The sequence below is a fragment of the Actinia tenebrosa genome, unplaced genomic scaffold (genome assembly GCF_029948245.1).
Source record: "Actinia tenebrosa isolate PJP-AT-01 unplaced genomic scaffold, QUT_ActTen_1.0 PGA_scaffold1__47_contigs__length_23844297, whole genome shotgun sequence".
Taxonomy (NCBI): domain Eukaryota; kingdom Metazoa; phylum Cnidaria; class Anthozoa; order Actiniaria; family Actiniidae; genus Actinia; species Actinia tenebrosa.
Window position 1 is genome coordinate 17546821 of NW_028292578.1, and position 21803 is coordinate 17568623.

At 35.7% G+C, this 21803-nt stretch overlaps 1 protein-coding gene across 1 annotated transcript; it reads left to right on the forward strand.

The window, feature by feature from the left end:
- The first annotated feature begins 7700 nt into the window (after window positions 1-7700).
- On the forward strand, window positions 7701-21302 carry LOC116308042 (lethal(3)malignant brain tumor-like protein 4). Its single transcript, XM_031718393.2, has 18 exons — window positions 7701-7733; window positions 12121-12274; window positions 12491-12847; window positions 13478-13666; window positions 14048-14313; window positions 14391-14535; window positions 14907-14995; window positions 15463-15715; window positions 15785-15867; window positions 15962-16193; window positions 16602-16684; window positions 17415-17640; window positions 17997-18233; window positions 18526-18616; window positions 18890-19045; window positions 19247-19293; window positions 19797-20014; window positions 20337-21302. The coding sequence occupies exons 2-18, from the start codon at window positions 12124-12126 to the stop codon at window positions 20445-20447; spliced, it is 2934 nt and encodes a 977-aa protein (XP_031574253.2). The 5' UTR covers window positions 7701-7733; window positions 12121-12123; the 3' UTR covers window positions 20448-21302.
- Window positions 21303-21803: the final 501 nt, after the last annotated feature.

A 21803-nucleotide genomic window follows, 5' to 3' on the forward strand; every position in this document is an offset into this window, starting at 1 on the left:
CCTTTCAAATGAAGAAATCTACCAGGCATACTAGACTGACAATGCATTATGGGTAATATTCTCGGAGAATTTCACTATCCCTTGCTTTTCCTCCCCAACTACCCGGAGTGAGGGGCGATTAGTAGGAGGTGGCGACAGGCAAAATACCGAGTCTAAAAGCACTTCTACAATTGCCCTATTTCACTATGACGTCACATCAAACAATCTATTGTTTAAACGCAAAGGGAGGGGGTCAAATCAACGCAAATTCACCAAAAATTGTTCTAAATTGTTCGTATCAATCCACGAAGAGAAGTAGAATAGCCAGCAAACGCTCAGAATATTTTTTAGTACATATTAACACGTATTACATCTGAAAACCAGGACATTTTAGATTAAACTGTTTCGCTAGGAGCAAATTTTGTTGAACTTTCTATTGGATTTGGCGATTCTATCCCCCACATAAACAAGCAGTGACGGGGTGCAGGGGGTGCGCGCCCCTCCCTGGTTCCACTTTGTGCCTCTACTTCGAAGATAATCAATACTGTTTTTCCCTTTGATTCTAAGAGTGCACCCCTCCCTGGATTAACTTTGTGCGCGGCATCCCTCCCTGAACAAAATCCTGGATCCGCCCCTGTTACTCATAACTGATATAAACAGAGAAAATATAGCAGTATAAAGAATAAAATACTGAGAAAGCGATCCAAGAGGAGTAATTTTCTGTTTAGTTTTCTTAATTTAGCCGGAGAAAACCTGTAGTTAGTAAAAAAAAAGCCCAGCTGAGAAAGGTTATCGCTTACATGGGTTGCATAACCATATGAATCACTCAAGCATTTCTTTATATTTCATTTTCTATTTCAATAATAGAATATAGACACCGACTAGACTTTAGTTTCCTGTTTCATTGACCTGCACTTCCGACGTCATTTTGTAACGGTCTACCCGCCAAATGTTTTGCCCAGTTTTGCAACGGCAGATTAAACAGATAACTTCGATCAATGTTGTACCTCATAGTCTTATTTCTGGAGTCGTGGTTCTGTTTACAATCAATTAACATAATATATAGTCTACAATGTTCATGGGCGGCACAGTATTGTGTCAAGTGGAGTCTTTGTTTCGATCTTGGAAGCGCTCTTGCGTGCGTGGTAGTGTGTTAACAAATATTATAACATCTAAAAATAAAGCTGTTGAAAATGGTTTTTGCTCCCGGAACTTCGACGTTCCCGAAGTTAAGTAAAAAACCATCCACTTAAAACCACGTCCGACTCATAAAGTACAAACTTCTGGCACTATAGTTTGGTATATAGCTGTGGCGGATTTAGGGGGGGTTCATTGGGTGCAAATGAACCCCCCTCACCGGCCGGTACCTTGGATTTTTTATATATTTTTAAAATAGATAAATAAAAGTATGGTACTAACTCATGAGATTTAATATGAGATGGGACTGGTGGATAGGTTATCCTTATCAGGAGCGCCCCTAGGCCAGTGATGTGCCTCATGGGAAAAATGATGATGCAAGAGAACGTTATTGTTGTGCCGAGATTTGCAAAATTGAACCTCCCCCTCTTAAAGTCCATGATCCCCCACTGTATAACTCTTTCTATTCTACTCGTTACCAGTTTGGGCGTGGCACTTTGTACAAAGATGATTTACGTATTTGTTACGTCAAGGTCATTACATCTGTTATGAGCATAAAGGTCAGAGCCTTTTTAAATTTCTATTTTAAGTTTCCCCCCCAAAGAAATGGAAAACGGTAAGGACTACTCGTAACTTTTAATTTCCGTTAGAGTTTCTATTAATGTATGTGTTATTTTATTTCATATTAATATTTTTACTCGTTTTGAGGTCAAAAATGGAAATATCAGCCTTTTTAAAAATCCGAAGCATAATTTTTCTCAGTTTCAGACAGCAATAATTTTACGGTAATTTTTTATCGCTTACTAACTAATCTTCTCAGTTCCTATTTATCTTTTTTTTCCCCAAAGTATTACACAAAACTTTAAAACTACCTGTGCATTCAATTGAATAGTTTTGATTTATATATTTTGACAGCAACTGTACTTTCTAACTGGAGAGCTATCACCTTGAGAAAAATGTAAGACCAGGGACGGCGGAACCAGGGGGGCTGGGGAGGCTTTAGCCCCCTCACTTTTTGTGAAATTTTAATACATCTTCACTAAACTCAGCCCCCCCCCCAACCTTGCCATACAATGTTACTATTGAGCCCCCCCAATCAAAAAACTGCTCCGCCGTCCCTGAAGACAACTTTTCATGTCATTCGGCATCCTCTTAGCTCTACCACTCTTTATTCGCTTTTTATTCATTTCTCAAAGACACCTATGGATCACCATGCTTTTTTTAACGAAGGTTGTGTTTTCCTAATACTATGAAATCCTTCTAGTTCAACGAACCGTAAAACGTGTGGAAATAATGTTTTATTCCCAAAATACGAAATTAAAAAGTGGACAATTGTGTTATAAACTTAATAACAATATTTTCGAATAATAGTAACTGCTAATAATTCAATAGCAATACCAGGCAACTGACATCACATATACAAACGATCCTGAATGATAATAAGACTCCTGAAATGAGAAAGATATAGGAGAGAGATATCCATCTTTTTAAAGCAGAGTCTGCGCTTTTTTTCTTTTTGTAATTCTACCTTCAAAAAACGACCCGATGAAAGTCGGCGCCGAAAATCGTATCAGAATTTATGGCTAGATGACCAAGGCAAGCTTAAACCGTTGGTGCTCAAACTGCGGACTTCTTCGAATGGGTGCGAAATTTTAACTGTCATTACTAGTTTTGAAGATTTGTAGTTTCTTGAATATTTTACACTGACAAGAAGCAGTAAAAATAATAATTTATTCATAATAATATTTAATAAAAATTTACTTTTAGGCACTACCGAGTTGCTCGAAGCGGCAAATCGAAAAGGTTCCACACACAAACAAATCTAAACGAATATCAAAAACACACACACACTGAAAAACAAAGCAACAAAAACAAAACAAAAAAACCTGGAAAAATGTCGTTTTCTGACAGGCTGAAATTTCCGACGAATTAACCGTTCTCATAATGACTGACGAGCGCACGAAAGAGGCCACCCAGTCATCCTGCACTCAAGGCTAAGCACGAGGCTGCTTATTCAAAACGAAGGTGGATACCGCAAATTCAGGTAAAAAAAAAAAGGTTAATTTCTATAGTTTTCTTCCATGGACGCATTTCAAGTGCTTTTAAATCTTTTATTGTGAGATAATGACCGGGTGATCTGGTTTTCGTGTACTTGTCAGCCATTATGAGAGTGGTGTATGGAGATGTGTAACTAGGCTGTATACGCAACGGTGATGGTTCCATAATAATACACTAGTTCAGTTTCAAATTCTCATCTTTGTTAAGTTTATCCTTTTAGCGTTAAATGTTCATGTTTTAAACAATGAATGTCTGTAGCACATAATGTACATATGCTAAAAGCCTGGACTAACGACTGGCTAAATGAGCCTGTAATCAAGGAAGACAGCGTTATTCAATACATAGACAAAACATTTCATTCATGAGTTCCCAATGCCGTTTGCACAATAGCATCATATTATATCAGGATATTGAATCTATTTTCTTGTCTTGTCACGAACCACTGAATGTTATGTACATAGCCTCGCATTGAAACCTTTGTGCATGACAAGCTAACCATATTCTCACGAGGAAATCAAAAACTCAATAAGGAAAAGAAGTAGTCAGATAGTGGTATAGTTAAACCCGTACGCCATATCGCCGAAGTAGCCTATATCGGTTAAAGCTAAGAATATAATCAACCTCCGTCAAAACAGAGTTCAATATTTATAATTTCAGAGGAAGATACCATATACAAGAAAGCGAAAACAGGCTTCGAATTACATCGCGAAATCCACTTCAAAAACCAATGCATTCTGCCCAGTAGTCCGTTTAATTTAAGTGGTATAGAATTGTCTTGTACCAGTTCGTCAATGGCCTTGTTTGGTATGCCTAGGTTATAATAATTCAGATTGCAAAAGATAGTATAAACGATGAAAGAGGAGATATAAAGAAAGGAGGGAAAAGAGAAGTAAAAGGAAAACAGACGAACGAAACTGTTTCCTCGTATTTAATGTTTCAGAAAACGAAAAATAAGATTTACGGAAGAGGATAGGGCTGGAAAAGTTCCTTGCTAGAAAAACGTCACAAAAAATACAAACACATTGAGAATCGGGGGAATTTGCTGAAATCCCCCCCCCCCCCCCCCCCCCCTACACACACACACACACACACACACCCACCAAAAAAAGCTAAAATATCTCCTACCACACCACCCCTGACTACTTTTCCAATGCTTTCTCTGATTTGATTGGTTCTTAGAAAAACCATTTAAGAGCCCGTACGTAGCCGTATGAAGTTTCCTCCTCGTTTACATTTCAATATCTATTATTTACAAGTTAAACATTACCACTCAGTGGATGACTTAGTTTTCATATGACGGCTTGGTAAAACGGCTGCCAGTAATTTCAGTGGCCTCTAGCTGAGTTTTAAAATCTAAAATATATCAGCTCTTTTATTTCCAAATGTGCTTTAATATATTAGAACTAAAGGTTTTTAAAAAAATCGATCTATAATATCTTGTGAGGGGATTTACAAAAGTAAGATAGTGAGTGTGTAACGATGTGAATGTTGTGTCTAGTGATGTTTATTATGACTTTTTATGATTATTATTATTCAATCAGTGTATTTTATCAGGTCGTTTTATGGTGGTTTTTTTTAAGGTAAAAAAACCCAAGAAGGATGAGGGAAAGGTACCGGTATTAAACCACCGTATATATATTTTTAATTGGCTCAGTTCTTATTTGAATTGGAAAAAGAAGTCGAAATGGATCTGCAGCAGATGAAAACTAGGAAGGACGTAGAAGGAATAAAAAAATGGTAATCCCAAGAAAGAAAATTGACAACAACAACAACAACAAAATAAAATAAAAAATAAAAATAGAGAAAGAATTAAATACATAGAAATAGATAAAGAATGAATGCACGAATAAAAGAGAAACAAACAAACAAAAATAAATGAATGCGAGAGAAGCTAAAATAAATATAAGTAAAAGAATGAAAGAACTGAAAGAAAGAAAGAAAGAAAGAAAGAAAGTGAGAAAGAAAGAAAGAAAGAAAGAAAGAAAGAAGGGAAGAAAGAAAGAAAGAAAAGAAAGAAAGAAAGAAAGAAAGAAAAAAGAAAGAAAGAAAGAAAATAGAAAGAAAGAAAGAAAAAAAAAAAAAAAAAAAAAAAAAGAAAAAAAAAAAAAAAAAAAAAAAAAAAGAAAGAAAGAAAGTTGAATCGAAATATGCAGAATCTAAACATCTAACAGCTATCAATAATCATTAAAAGCTTTCAATAACAATTATGCAAATTAAAAGGACATACCTAGCAACAGACATAAAAGCCTACTTGAAAACTAGAAAAGAAATTATAGGATAACCTAAAATAACTGATCAATAAATTTATGTATCAATTCTGTGACTCTAAACTTAAAATTCGTAAATGAAACGTTAAAATTGGTACAAATTAGTTATTATTTTAATGTAGATGAGAGTCATAAATATTTACATCGTTATTGTCGAAATATTACTCTACTTGCTCGCATTTATTGTCAAGGAAGGATATATATTTTTATTGTGTCTATCATATTAGGATCTGCGATGGAAATTATAAAAGCTTTAGTATTTACATTTTGATAAATGTTTAAGACTTCAAATTTTTTATCTTGTTGTGGTAACAAAACGACCGGCAGACAATTGCTTGAGTTAAAAAAATGAAGATGGAGTTCTTTGTAAAAGCAGAAACTGCAAAGCGCTTTCAAAGAAAACAAAACACGCGTTCAACATGTGTGGGGGGAAATTCCCTTTTTTTTTTTTTTTTTTTTTTTTCGAAAAGATAAAATATTTAAGCCTTTTAAGCTCGATTCTCAACGGCAAATTTAAGTTCAAATCACCAATTTAATTGATTACAGTGTTGTAAAGGTAAAAGACAAACATTTCTGAAAAATGTATTTTATGAATACAAAAATTATGAGATAACATAGAAAGGGAATGGATTATGGTCATTTTCAATATGTTTGCAGCCGTTTGCGATGTTCCCTGATTCAGAAATGTCCAAAATATTCATATCAGTGGTTTTCAAAACGAAAATAACTGAAAATGGAATGACTTTTGTTTGCAATTGAGACTTTTTGAGCAAAAATGTTGGAAAATCTAAATTATTTTATTCTGATAGAAAAAAACACTATAGAATGAAGGAAACATTTACAAAGCCGAGATCTTACGGTACCAGCGCACAACAATCATTATTCAAATGTACTAATACAGCAGAGATATTTTTGACATTATTGTTCACTGAAACCATTAAAAACCTTCATAAAATTCAATTATAAATCTTTTCCTTTTTATTTCGTACATTTTAGTAAAATTTTCTTTGCTGTAAATACAAAAATCATCATGTATATTTTTTGAAAATAAATCTTTACTATCTAAATTATTTTACTGAGTCGTCAAGAGCGTAGTATGGTACTTTGTGGTGTCGTAAATATCTTTGTACTTATGTCTGAAACGTTTTTTCGCTTTCCCTCTTCTTTTGCTGTTTTACTCATGAGTTTTCCATTAAAGATTGAGTCGAAGAAAATTTTTCGGGCAATCAATAATAATTGGTGATGTGTTGATGGAAAGAAAACTCCAGTTAAAGCCGAATACTCATACCGCGCTTGGATGAATTCAATAATAACACTTTTAAAATCGTATATTTTCAGCAACGGGTTAGTTTTTAGCTAAAAATCAGTCATATAACTATGAATTTTCAAGAAATATATCTACCGACTGATGATATTCAAGATAAATTGTCAAAAAAGCACCGCGACTGACCCGAATCACGCAAAAGCCACTTTAATTTTTACTCAGCAGCCTTCTTATACAGCCCTGATTTTTAAGTTATTTTATACTTAAATAAGGGTTATAAAGGATGAAAAATATTCCTAGAACTTGCTTTTTTTAGTCATTGACTTCAGAATGCTCAAAACTTAGGAAAAAGGAAGAAAATACTTTAGTCTTTATTTTCTTCTGAAAGGGCACGATTATTTTTGTTGGTAGGTCATGTTTGGCAAAGAAACCGAGTTGTGGATATGCGTTTTTCTTTGGCAAACACAACAGTTTCTCGGCTATGGAGATCTGTGTTTGGTTTAATGATGAATAGCAAGAAATATTGGATCATTTAAAGCCTGGTTTTTCAGTGATGTAAAATATCTCTCTTAATTTTCGAAAAGGGTGGCAATTTTGCTTTTATTACCAAACCCTGTGGTTGTCGACTTAATCAAAACCATTAGGTCTTCGCTTTGTGACGTAGGCCTAGTATATTGAACGAACTTTCGAGTTTGCATTCTTTAACGAGTAATATAAGCGTCTCTATACGAATTAAAGCAACAAAAAATAAGTAAACAACTTGAATTGAATATTGGGGAAATCGAAAATGGCAATTTAGTATCCGAAAAAAGCTTTCTTCCGCGAAAAAATCTTGTTTCTTTCACTCTTAATTGAAAATTCTGGTCTTGCGGAAAAGATTCCGGTGGTTTTGCATAATAATAGATTTATCACGTGGTTCAATTGTTCTTTGGCATGTGATTGGCAGTTTAGATAAACGGCAGGCGATCTTATTGTTTCTCAAATTCATTTCTGTAGGGAAGAGTGTTGAAGAAATCAGTTCTCGTCTGGTAAGGTTTTTGAAATCTTGTTTTGGAAAGGTTATCTAACTCAAATTTCAACCTAAATGACCCAAGAAGGTTGACTAGTACTTAAACGTCCTTTGTGTGACAAATTTTGCTAGATATTTGCGTTGTTCGGGTTATTTCAAAAGTGGGTTGTTTCAACTCAATCTACTCTGAGATGTAAAGCAATGACTTAAAATTTGTCACTTTTATAGATGTTAAGACAGTCTTTTAAGGGACTTTCTCGCTAGATCAAAAATTCTTGGGTCGTTTATAGAATAATCACATTCTTAATAATTCTATTAGGTAAAAAGGTAAGTAGAAATTTAACTAACTACAAAATAACACAGAAAATAAGAGCTACCACCAGAGGAAAGAAGAAACACAGGCTTCATGCATGGAAGTGAGGTCAAGTATTTCTAAAAAAGCTCAAACCCAATCCGTTCTTCGTTTTACGTGAAAAGCCAACTACCACAAAATACTGGCAAAGACTTGAAAAGCTCTGGGGTTTTTCTCAATAGCGAAATATCGGCAACAGAGAGACCATTTCTTAAAAGGAAAGTCACATTACAATAAAACTGATTGATATTCCGAACCCGGCAAAACACTTGAAGCGTGCTAACACTTCGATCACCATAAATAAAGCAAGTCATTTTTCGCGGTAATAAAAATACGCTATTGCTTCCAAACTGGCAGAGATATTCACCGATGAAATAATATCTCTTGTCTCAAAATAAGCCAAGTAATAAAAAAAGTGTTTCAAAGGTAAAAAAATTTGATACATGTGAAGGAAATCTCGAGAAGGGTTTTTCTTAAACTTGGTACTTTCAACGGACTGGTTTCGGAAATAAAATTCAATGTAAAATAATTTTTAATGTCGAATAAATAAAAGGCGAAAATTTTTTTATCGTCGGCAATTATGGAAGAAAATACCGAAATAATTTTTACGTTCAGGCCGTGGAGTTTTTATTTCATTTTTGTTATCCGGGTTAAATAAAAGGAAAGTTCTTTGTTTTGTATCTCATGGCCAACAGTAGGCGAAAAGTAAAAGCGAAAAACCAAATATTCATAAGTTTTGATCCTTGTTCGTGTTTGCACTAAATGCTCTCCATAACGCAAGGACGATAACGAGATATCAAAACAAACACAACTGGTTTTGAAATTCATTGAAAAAGATCGAAAATCCAATGGAATCATAACCTTTTATTTTTGACGAAAGACGAGAAGTATTATTCCCGTTTTAAACGCCAAGACAAAATATATTTTTTGACGAGTACCAGGACATAAAGGAGTGCGGTTTTTTCGTCTTGACGATAAGCGTGTATGATCTTTCTTTTTAAAAAGCTTTTCCTTTCGTTTCTAGGTTGAATTTAAATATCTATCCTTCGTTTAATAAATTGGAGGCTTTCGACTTTTTCGAAAAGTCTGCATGACATAAGATTGCTAAGACAACGGTGTCAAAAATTAATTCTTAAATTTATGCGGACTACGTTTCACTTTCTTTAGCAATAGTGTAGCAAGACGGTAAGACCATCAATGTAATAGGTTTTTTTTTACTATTGTCAGAAAGCAGAAAGTAAATCAAACAATGAAAGTACAAAAACCAAGTGAAATATCAAAGACGTTTTTTTAGCGCGTTTGGGTTAAAACGCAAGAGCTGAAACCGGGAAAAAATTTAAATAGGGAAACACTGTATGATCTTTACGCCTTTGGGATTTTGGCTTTACGGTCTGTTAAAGACGCATTCTTGCTAATTGTTTTTTGTTTTTTGTTTGCTACGGCAAAAGGACGAATCTTTATTTATAAAATATTTGCTTTCGGGGGTAAAAACACTACGAAAGTTTTCGTTTTTGTAAAACTTTCTCCAAAGGACATGTGGGCAGCTGCCATCACGTGACTTTGGACAAAAAAACACCTGGTCATAGCACAAAAGACGATATTTTACCCATCGTGTGTACGCTTTGAATAAACTATATCATTTAGTCAAAATATTTTTTCTTTATTTATCTAAACTCTAAGCATAAAGTTTATTTCGAAATCAAATACAAAAGGCTTTGTTTCTTTGGGTGTTTTATAAAACTTGAAAACAAATAATATGAAAATATTACAAGAAACGGCTACAAATTTATTCATACTGAAGCAGAATAATATACCAAAAAGAAGGTGTATCATTTTACAGACATTTGAATAAATGAGTCAGAGACTTAACACACTCAGAATGTTTCTCTTGCCTTAAAAAAAGCTATAAAATTATTATTCCTAAACTTTTGGAAAGTACCACATTTACTGTTTTATTAAAGTGACTTTTTTTGTTTTCAAAAGCATGATATCTTTTATATCCAGTTAAAGCTGCTGGTGTGTTAATAAAAATATCAATTGTGAACTAGACTTTTTTGATTTAGACAAGTTTTTTTCTACAAGTTTTCTAAATTGTACCTTGGTTTATTTTTTCTAAATTGAACCTACTAGAACTTTCAAACTGAACAATCTTTTTTCCAAGTTGGAAAGAAAATAACAATAAAAAAATATATATTGAAAAATATACAAAATGACATTTTATGTCATAATTTCATCCTAATATCTATTAGTCTTCCACAACCAAGATTTTCTCAAAAGGTAAAATGTCAATCAATCATAACTAATGATGTATTCCAATCTTTATAACTTTTTATTTGAATTTTTGATACAGTAATTGAAAGATATTTCTTTTTAAAATTCAAAACTGATATTTTCTAAAAAAGGAGAAAAGAAGACCTGCAATTTTAAAGAACATCATCAATTTTAGGAAGAATGAATAGTGGCTTGTTTGGGTTTTTAATGAGGTTTTTGTTGAGGTTTAATCCCTTTACAAACAGTAATATTAAGTCAAAAACAGTGTTTGAACTTGTAAATAATAAATTTGAAGTCTGGCTATAATGTTTTTAATCCAGTTATCTAGAAGTCAAATATCTTGTCATAAGAGGTTTCTGAAACCCAGTTTTTGAGTAGGTCTGGATCCAAAGGATCTTGGAACTGGCTAGCTATAAAATTATGATACATGTACATGAACAATAATGAATTAGTTGCAAGTTTCTGTGAGGGACATCGTCTGAGTTACATATCAAATCATAACTGATCATAATATTTATCTAACATTAGCTGATGTCTAAATTAAACTTGTTTAAATAAAGCTTTCTGTCTGTCTGTAAAGGGTTAAGTGAGGGTGTAGGTTTATTTTACACGTTTAAAATACCCAATTCTCAGGCCTTATTACCTTAATAAACCATGTTCTTTAAATGTTAAAGATGAAAGTTTTAGATATTATGAAACATCTCGGTTGTGTTGATATTAAGAGTCTTAAAATGGTAATTTCTAAGATAGAATGATTAATTAGTTGGTTTAATAATCCTTCAAATAGCCCTAAGCAATATTTATTTTTCATGTATGCCAAATTCATACATGTACATTTACGGCTTTTAACAAATTATCATGCATTTGGAAGCTCTATCAAGTTTAATATTAAGTTGCGCGGTTATTAAAATTTGCATCACCAATTTATACCAACATAATGACAGGAATGAATGTTTTTAGATAATGATATAATAATGATGTTAGCATCTTCAAGTTAAATTTTTGTTTATAGAGGTAAATAATCTATAGACATGCACTGTATAGAAGACACCTTCTAGTAATAGTTTAATAAGGTCAAGATAAATTGTTTATGTCAGGCTGTAAGTTGTCCAAATAACTGATTTGCTAATATTAACAATTGAAGTATAATATTATTAGTAGCAGTGTAAGATTTAATGATAACAAGAGGTACTTCCTTAAAACACCCAACAATGACATAACATTATACATGATATTAGAAAATTAAACATTTCAAAGCTATCAATCTGATTGTCAATATTTCTAAGAGAATGGCAAATAATCCGAAATAGGAAAACATTGCATCAAGATGAAAAAAAGTCTACTCCCAGTTTCATACACACTTGTACACAATGCTGCATGTTAGCTAAATTCATTTGTTGATTCTCTCAAAGGTTTGTGGATTTTCTCCCAAGCTCTGGGGGAAATTAGTGATGGAAATGACTCTGCTAATTCTAATTCTTACATATTTTTTTGTTAGTTTCTTAGGTGCATCAACTTTCTTTGGCAATTGTTTATTTTGTATTGGAAGGGGAAATCATTAAAACAATTTTGGAGGGAACCCAGAGGACATCCTCTGGAGGGAACCTGAAATCTAGCCATCACTTTAGGGAACTTTAGATAATATTCTCTAATAGGTTTATTAAGAACCTTATGGGAATATGCACTGCCTTGCATACAAATTAGGGGAATGTAACACTTTTTACTTTGCAAATGAATGAGAAAACTAGGAAGAAATTGAATAAAAATTACTTGATTTTCACAGGGAATGGAGATCGAGAAAGATCCTGTCACTACAGTTCAAAATAACTTCATTACAAGTTCTTCTGACATGGAGCAAATAGAGCCACCAGCGAAAAGAAACAAGATAGAAACTGAAAGCAAAACTGGTGTTGAGAGTGAAGTGGAAAAAGAAAATGGTACATGATAAATTTTGAATGAATAAATGAATTATAGAAATATGATCATTAATGCTATAGGTCAATTTTCTCTCCAGTGCTGACCACAAATGTTTATATCATTATCATTTTAAATTTCATATCGTTGTTAATGTTTTTTATGTTTTTCATGATTAATTATTATTTTTTAGTTATAAGTTTATTTTCTAACAATTTCAATTGATCCCCAATTTATAGGAGCCATTACCAAAAAGGATGACTTGATAGTGACTGATGGCAGCAATGATATTTCACCGAATAAAACTAACTCCCCAGTCAAAACATCTACCACAACAATAGGTTCCAACACTGGCTCTGAAAAGATTAACATTTCAAATGGCATCCAAACAGATGTGCCAAAATTATTAACTGAGATATCGAATCAGTTGACAGAAGAAAAGGATCACACTGTAAAACCAACAATCAAAGAGTCAACTTCCTCATATGGTATTCAAGAAACTCTTGTAAAGAATGATAAGAAACCAACAGAAGGTACTGAATTTGATGACCCAATAGCAGGTCTTGACTGGAAAGATGGCATTGCAACTCTACCAGGTAATCTTTAAATGCAATTGATTGGTTAAAAAACCAGGTATATTCAATGCAAAATATGTTGATTTTTCATAATAAAAATATTTGTACTTCCTCTTTAAATCTTTTCCTGTGTTATCTTACTTCTTATCACCAAGCTTATGAATTGTGAATAAGTTAATGAGTTTGGTCTTTATGGCATGTCTGAGAGCTGAAAGTGTATCTAGATATACTGTAATTTGATACTTTTAAAATTGACTAGTTCTTTTATATTTAAATTTTTTAAAGTTGATTCGCAAAGCATTATATACCTATAGATATAATTTTTGGATGTTAAATTTGGAACATCTTTATCATGTATGTGGAGTATGTACATCTTGATAATTTACTGATAAGAAAACAAAATTGAAATGTATGCTCTACTTGTCTAAGATTTAAGCGGGCAAAATGCTATGGTTTTCATATATAACTTTGTTGTTTAACTTAAATGCATGAAGAAAGCAGAATTAAGTTAATGGTGACCATGTTGTTTGATAAAACCTGAGAGCTAACTTAAGTACAAACTGATTAGATTCCAGAAATTCTCTTTATAATTTTTTTTTCAAATAGTACTTACTTTTTACTGATGGATTATTTGAATTGGACATTCTATAGGGAGTAGTCTGAAGTTCAAGATGACCGAGTTTGGAACCCTAGAAATAGTGAGTACAGTAGAAACAGAGAAGGGAGAAGTGGAAATGAGTACATTTACTAGCCAAACCAAACAAGACATGAACCCACAAGAAGCTGTAAAGAACAGCGAGACCAGTACACCAGTATCTGTAATCAAGACAAGCAAAGATGGTAAATATTTTCTGGGAGTGATGGCCAGCAGAGGCCTTAGAGACATAGCCCCACCTGATCCGCCCTCTGGCACTATGTGGGTGGGACTCATGACAGCTTTAGAGAGAGAGAAAGAAATCCCCCCTCTATATTGTCCCTGACCACGTTCTAATAAGTTGGATTATGCCCACTGTTTATATCAGAATGACAAGCCATAACTTGTCTCACATTCCAAATAATGTTTACTTTCCCATCTTGTACATTTTTCCATTCATCATCTACCCATTCCTTGCTAATCAACAACACCCTACCTAAATCCTATTACAACATCAAGATTGACATTTTCTTTAGAATTCTATCATTTAGTTTTAATAATAAATATCAAAACTCGTAAATCTTCAGCCAAGTCAAAGACACCTACCAAGAGTGACATGATGAAAGGGCCCCCAGATGCCAGCCATGTCCTTTGCTGTGAAGTGTGTGGTAAATATGGTTTGCCAAAAGATTTCTGTGTCTCTGGAAGGTTTTGCGGTCTCAAGTGTGTAGGAATGTACACAGGACGAAGAAATAAAGGAAGGGAATTCGTCCGACACGTCAAAACTTTGGATGGAAAAATAATCAAGAAGAGAAAGAAGAAAGTTCCTTCAACAATTGAAACTTCTGTGGAGGTAAGTGTACCACTTGTTATAGGATTTCATTGTGTAAGGAAATTATTAAACTGTATTTTTTTTCTGGTTTTGGACAGAATGGACAGCTTAAGGCAGTCAAAAACGAAGCAGAAGTAAATAAAGTTGGTGGCGGACCTGTCACCATCAAAAAAATCAAAGGAACCAAGAAAAAAATCAAACGAATTCATCTCGATGCTGCAAGTTTGGCTTCAACTGATAATGGTACCGAACTAAACTATACACTGGTCCTTGTGGTTAAACTATTCCATAGGAAGTACGGAGAAAAAATATATAAAAAAAAGGAATGGAGGAAACGTTTCTGTGTTGGATTTGAACCCAGTGAAAAAAATGGCGCGAAAACCTTACCAACTCTGTGTCACATGACCGCAAGAAGCCAATCGCATCGCATCTTATCACATGACTGAATATTGGATTTCCAAAAAAAAGACTTTAGACTTTACATTTAAATTCACATTTTATGCAAATAATTGAAATAACTGCCTTGAAAAACAATTATAAGGATTGTAGTATTAAGAATCGGCATTATCTATGTCGGTTGTATTTTCTCTAATAGCAATTATATTTCTTTTTAGTTCCTTATGATTCAAGCAAGCCATTCATATGGGTTGATTATCTATATGCAAGTAATTCAAAAGCTGTTCCTGTCAGCGTTTTCCAACAGGTAAATGAAAGAAAAGTCGAAGACTTTAATAATATTCGTGCTGGTAATATGTTATTAGACAGACTGGGAAGGGTAATCATGTGATGGCGAATCTAAAATTCTTTAACATATGAATATAAGCTTAAGTTGTTACCATATTGCTAAATTGACAGTCGACCTGTGATGGAAACTATAAATGGGGATTTTTTAATATCTAGCTCGAATTTAATATAATTCAACTTAATGATTTATGAGTTTTGCAAGATCCTCTTCAGTCAATTTTCTTTACAAAATTCGGCGTCTGCCAATAAAACCAACTAAAACGGCTTAGTATTTTTTGTGTGTGTAAAATTCACGATTGGCACAGACTAAAAAAAGACAAAAATCGGCGCCGCTCCCAAGATGCACTTCGATTGAAAAACAGTCGCTCGATATAATAATATTTTTCATAATATATGTTATTAACAGTATCATTGCCGTACAACTAGGAAAACCCAGAACTTAACATGTTCCCAAAGCCCTGTCCTGAGTACGTAAGAGGAATGAAGTTAGAAGCCATTGATCCTAAACATCCTTCATACATCTGTGTGTGCACTGTTGTTCGGGTCAGGGGGGCACGGGTGAGGCTCCACTTCGATGGATGGTCGGAAAGCTACGATTTCTGGACCAATGCAGACTCGCCGTTAATCTTCCCGGTTGGGTGGTGTGCAAAGAATGGACAGACTCTAAGCGCGCCGAGAGGTATGTGACAGTTAACAGTGATGATTATAATGATTATGATAATGATGATGAACTATCATTGTTAACTAGGTGTTCCTGTATCTGAGTTTGGTTTTGACTTCTACATAAAAGATCAAGGTTCTGAAGCAGTTCCCAGCAATCTGTTCAAACAAGTAAGCTGTCAGTTACCATTTTCCTGAATCAGCTTTGTTTCGATATACTTACTCTTTGGAACTTCATATTGATTTAATCATTCCTCATTCCCAGGTCTCCCAAACAAGACATGGCTTTAAAGTTGACATGAAGCTTGAAGCTATAGATCGAAAGAACCCGGATCTAATCTGCGTTGCCACAGTAACCAACGTGATTGGTAATCGTTTTCTGGTCCATTTTGACGAATGGGATGACACGTACGACTACTGGTGTGAGGAAGATTCACCGTATATTCATCCTGTTGGATGGTGCGAGGCTCATGGTGGAAAACTTAACCCACCCAACGGTAAGTCAACTATATGAAGCATGCTGATTGGATGAGCGTTGAGTTCACGCGCTATGATTAGTTTAACGGGTTTGATCAACTTCGTTCTGGCGTGGACGAGCCATTCACAAGTTATTAGCACAGCTAAATGCAAGCAGTAGCTACCTGGTATCCAATACATGCATCTCTTCACGATGTCTTTACCCTTGAGTGTAATGTTTTCCCATTTTAGAACACGTGTAACTCTCTTGAGAATATTATTCTTAGTTTGAGACTTATCCATATTCATGTGTCTTTACATGCGCAACCGTTAAACAAAGAAATGATACTCTGGGGAATGACACGTGGTTTGTAATGGGAAAACATTATGGTACAAAAAAATTCCATTATGCTTTCTTTATTTGATTTCATAACCTTCTTTCTTGCTAGATGACGAAGTTGACACCTTCACGTGGGCAGAATACCTCAAGACTACAGGAAGTGTTGCTGCTTCACCGGAACTATTCAAAAAGGTTAGTAATTACAACATAAATAAAAAATATAACTGAATGAAGTATACTGAGTAATAAAACAAATAACTGTTGTTTATGGATTTTTTGTGTCGTTACTGTGCCGCGTGTAAGCAGGTCCTGAATAGACCTCTTCGGCTTGGGGTAATGTTTTCCCATTTCAGACCACGTGTCATTCCCTTGAGAATAATATTCTTTATTTCAGTTGTATTCATATTCATGTATCTTCTCATGTGCAACCGAGCGCAAACCTTAAACAAAGAAATGATACTCTAGGGAATGACATGTGGTCTGAGATGGGGAAACATTACGTCAGAGCCGAAGAGGTCTATTAAGTAATCATACAAATTTTGCTTTGTTTAACTTTAAATTCCTTTACCCTGGGGTCCAGTATTTTATTCTCGCTCCGGCGTTTGCTGCTTTGCTTGGAAGTCTCGGCGCTCGCTCGTTACAAGAAGCGAACTAGAACCTCTGGAGCCCAGGGTGAAATTACTTCGGTAATTCGTTCTAAATTTAAGTCGTGTTTGACAATTTATGACACCTACGTGTGATGTTGTGGCCGTGAAGAGACTGTGTCTGAGCATTTTCATTGGATAAGCATCCATCTCGCGCACTGTGATATTATTCATAGGATATTATCAATTCCGTACCGTGAAAGCGCTGTTCCACAGTCATGAAAGTCACGAAATCCACTCCATTATTTCTCACGTTATCTTTTGCTTGGCTCCTCTAGCGTTTTGCGCCCGGTTACAAGAAAGGACAGAAACTTGAAGCCGTAGACAAACGCAATCCATCCCTGACCCGCGCAGCAACGGTGGCTGATTTAGATGAGTATAAAGTAAAGCTGCATTTTGATGGCTGGGATAATATCTACGATGAGTGGTATGATGCCGACTCCACTGACCTACACCCGGTGTCTTACTGTGAGAAAACTGGTCATCCCTTGGAAGCCCCTCTAAGTAAGTGCCTGATAACTCGATCTTTTACGCAGCAATATATATACCTTAATGAATAGTCCCTTTCACAGTTCGCTGAGCCATCTTGAAAGGTAGCACCGTGCCTTTACATCGAAGCGAGACGAACAGTGAGCTTGCAAAAATAGAGACCTTTTTTAACACCTTGGACAATTATTCACATATCGTTGTCATTGCAAGCTCACCTTTCGTCTCGTTTCAAAGGCATGGTTACCTTTCAAGATGGCGCAAGGGACTTTTAAGGTATCAGTTACCTTCCGTTTCCATGACAACTTAGTAGTTGTTATTTCATCACCATGGTAACCAACGGTGTTTAATGGTAGTCCTTTATCGTTTCTAAGCTCGTGCAGACAAGATCTCATCGGCCGCCTGCCCCACTCCAGGGTGTAAAGGCATTGGTCACGTGAAAGGTGCCAAATACTCGAGTCACCACAGCACATTCGGTTGTCCATACTCTCTACAAAACCTGAACAAAGAATCGTGTCTTGTTGATAGGCTGTCAACCAACTCCATGACTGAAGAGTCAGACTGGTCGTATGGAAAGAGGGATAAGCCACCAAATGGAAAGGATCCCAAAGGTACTGACTGTTTTTTTATCTTCCTTCCTAGTCCTCTGCCTTCCTCTCTACCCTATTGCCCCCTACCTACCTGTATCCCTCCCTCCCTCTTCACCTAGCTGTCTCCCTCCCTAACTCTTTTCGTCCTTCTTTGCTTGCCTCCCTCCCTCTCTCCCCGTCTTCTTCCTTGCGTGCCTCCCTCTTCCCCTCCACCGTGTCCCTCTTTCCGCCTGCTTGCCTATCTTTACCTTGTTATAACAGGCATGAATTTCAAGTACAAAAAAATTGACCGACTTCTTGTTCCTTCTTTAAGACGAACCAGTAAGTCCCAACAATATTGGTAGCCCTAATCCTAGCTGTGATGGTAGCAGCTTTTTACCAGCGCATTGGAAATCTAAATCCATGTAAGTATTGACAACTTTAGTGTAAATCAACCATAGATAAGAGAGACGGGGCCGAATAAAGTTGCCTAAATTCGTTAAAGAATGGTAATGAGCGCGTTAGTTTAGTGTAAATTTGATGATTGTAAACTTATGGACGCTTGGCTAACCTCAAAAAGATCTGAGTCAAAGATCGTCTCTTTTCTCTATCCAAGTTCCTTCCCTGCCCCTAGCTCCCTTTCTCCTCCTCCTAATGAGCCAGCAACGTTCTAAATCAAAGATATTTTGGGATTTCAGATCCACAGGTTGTCCGAGTAACGAATCATCACGCAGTGCCCGAAACAGCCATCTGTCAACATCGTCTTTCTCCTCTACTAAAGTGTCTATATCGAATGCGTCTACTGTTGGTTCAAGTCTGACTGCTAATAACATGAATAGCAAATCTACTGCTCGGTGGGTTGACTAGATGTAACTTAATCTTTATGTGTAGGCGTGATTTTTTTACAATTTTAAGCTACTTTATATAGCTAGCTAGCTAGCTAGCTCCCTCCCTACCTCCCTCCCTCCCCCCTTCCCTCCACAATATCAGAATGTGAGCATTCAAGTCCTACGAGTCCTTGGTGTATAATATGCCTTTATCTTTTTCAATTTCAGGCGTCACAGCTACAAAGAGGAGAAGCCATCGACAACAAGACCAAAATGTGAGTAAAAAATCTTTTCGTTGCCTTCTCCCACCGGCCTCCATTTTCTCAACATGAAGTAAAAAAATCCAAAGATTGAAATGGTGTCCCGAATATCTTTCGCTTAAACCACACGGCGCACTTGCTCTATCACATGCTAAAGCATCAGCTTTTATGCTTTTTAAACAAAGTTTAGTCACACATGTAAAATAGGATATGTGTTCTTTTACTTCACTAAATATCAGTTACACCTTTAATACCGTTTTGTTCCTTGATTTAAAAGCATATACTCAGTGTCAAAAAATAACTGAATAACAATGAACAAATAAACAAATGCGTACGGTAAAATGCATAGCGTCAACAATACAAACACTTTGAAATTTCACGGACCTTCACTGGAACACGTGAATATTCCACACAAAGTGGATGGCTCGCTCTCAAATAATCGGAAACTGGAGTATTATCAGCTAACACTGCTGTACAACGATTTGAAATATTTTTCTTGTTTCTGTTTCCATCATCAGTTGTGGAGAAAGGTATCCAGTACATCTCACCTTATTATAACACCTGGGGATACGGCTTTGCACGGCTGCCCGTCAATGGACGCAGAGAACACTACTCACTGCATGACGAAAAACCTTCAAAAGAGAAGATAGAGATGGGAAAGTGGACGGTAGAACAAGTAGAGAAACATGTCTGTTCACTGGGGTGCCCGGAACAAGCCAAATTATTCGAAGAACAGGTCAGTTTAGTGTCACGTCACTTCATGTCATTTAACGTCACGTCCGTGTTTTGTAGTGTGATGTAGTGTGATGTAGTGTGGTGTGGTGTGGTGTGGTGTGGTGTGGTGTGGTGTGGTGTGCTGTGGTGTGGTGTGGTGTGGTGTGGTGTGGTGTGGTGTGGTGTGGTGTGGTGTGGTGTGGTGTGGTGTAGTTAAATGTAGTGTAATGTAATGTAATGAGCACGAAACCATCCGACTGGTAGTGACGTGTAAAAACGTTAATATTTTCTTCTACGAATTTCACTTGAATATTATGTTAAAATTTCTTTTCATTTTCCTTCAGGAAATCGATGGTGAAGCATTCCTTCTACTCACCCAACCAGACATCGTCAACATAATGAAGATTAAACTTGGTCCTGCCTTAAAGATATTCAACAGTATTCCCAAGCACTGAAACACATTTGACTTACCTGCAATACTGGACGTTACAAAGATTGCAAATATTAAGAACATGCAACGGATTTGAAGCATCGACGGTAAATCGTGTACTTGATGGGCACGACCAATATTATCAAGTGGACTGGGCTTCCTGTGTTTTCCAAGTCGAGATCAGTTTAGATTTACGAGGAAAGTTGACACCAGCTGGTCGCAATAAGGAAGTGCCTTTGCCGAGCGTTATTTTGCTTCGTTGTGGATAAGGAGGATCCAATGTAAACACTGATTGTTTTTGTAGATTATGGACATTCTGATATCTATGGGATGCCTGTGGTAGACCAAGAACTTGTTGTCAAAACAAGAAATCATCCACGAGATGCCTTTGGTACAAAAAGAACTAAACAACCCTAATATTAAAGAGTGGGATTCCTGTGCTTAGATGGTTTCAAAATTTCTGTGACGGTACACAGGCTTCCCATTATATTTATTCCTTAGCGTTAAGTTTAACAATGGACGTCATAAACGTACAGTACACCTTCCTGTTAATAGACCATTTCACGGATCCCGTTCCTCAACCTCAGCCTCGTCAGCGTGTAATATATTCTTTAGAAATTGCCTACAACCTGTGAAATTTTTAAGTGTTTCAATTGTTCGTTGATGTGTAAATTCCTTTCATTACTGCGGACTGTAGTCAAATTCTAAAGAATAATTACACGCTGACGAAGCTGAGGTTGAGTAACGGGATCCGTGAAATGACCTATTGTCGTGTTGACACACCACTGAACGTGAGAAGAACGTAATGTTTTTTATAGATATTGAAAGATAACCGTAAAACATTTGTAAGTGTTGATTTTCAATAAAATTTTCACTCGTTGTTAATGATTATTTTTTTATTCGCGAAGCTTTTTCCAGGACATTTATAGTAAAGAAGCGAGGCTTGAATTGTCATGGAATGCGTTAGCACAAAGAGCTGGGCTCCAAAAAAAGTGAATCTATTCCAGCGGGGAATTTTCTTGTCGAAATCAACCACCTATTGAATACCGTCAAGAAAACTTGGTTTTACAGTGAAAATCAAGTCGCGAAACGAAATTCGTTACGAAAATAGCCAAATGTGTAGCAATTCTGGGCAGCGTTACATGAAAAAATAATTTAGTTTGGCATTGAAAGTCAGTGTTTACAAGATGAATCTAGCTGCGCCCATTCGCCCAGAGGTGGATGCGGTGTAATGTCGCGGTTGAACGCAACACGTGTGTACTGTTCTGGAATGCAATATATCCGTGCTCCTGAGGGATGAATGCACGGAATGAAGGTGAGATCAAAAGCTTTGTTAAGGTCTTAGTCCAGTACCATAGTTATTCAAATTGGTCGCCATATT

Excerpts from the sequence above, each read along its gene's own strand:
- LOC116308042 (XM_031718393.2), top strand. The coding sequence starts at position 12,124 with ATGGAGATCGAGAAAGATCCTGTCACTACAGTTCAAAATAACTTCATT. Across the intron at positions 12,275-12,490 it reads TGAAGTGGAAAAAGAAAATG|GAGCCATTACCAAAAAGGAT; the intron begins GTACATGATAAA and ends CCCAATTTATAG. Across the intron at positions 13,667-14,047 it reads AATCAAGACAAGCAAAGATG|CCAAGTCAAAGACACCTACC; the intron begins GTAAATATTTTC and ends GTAAATCTTCAG.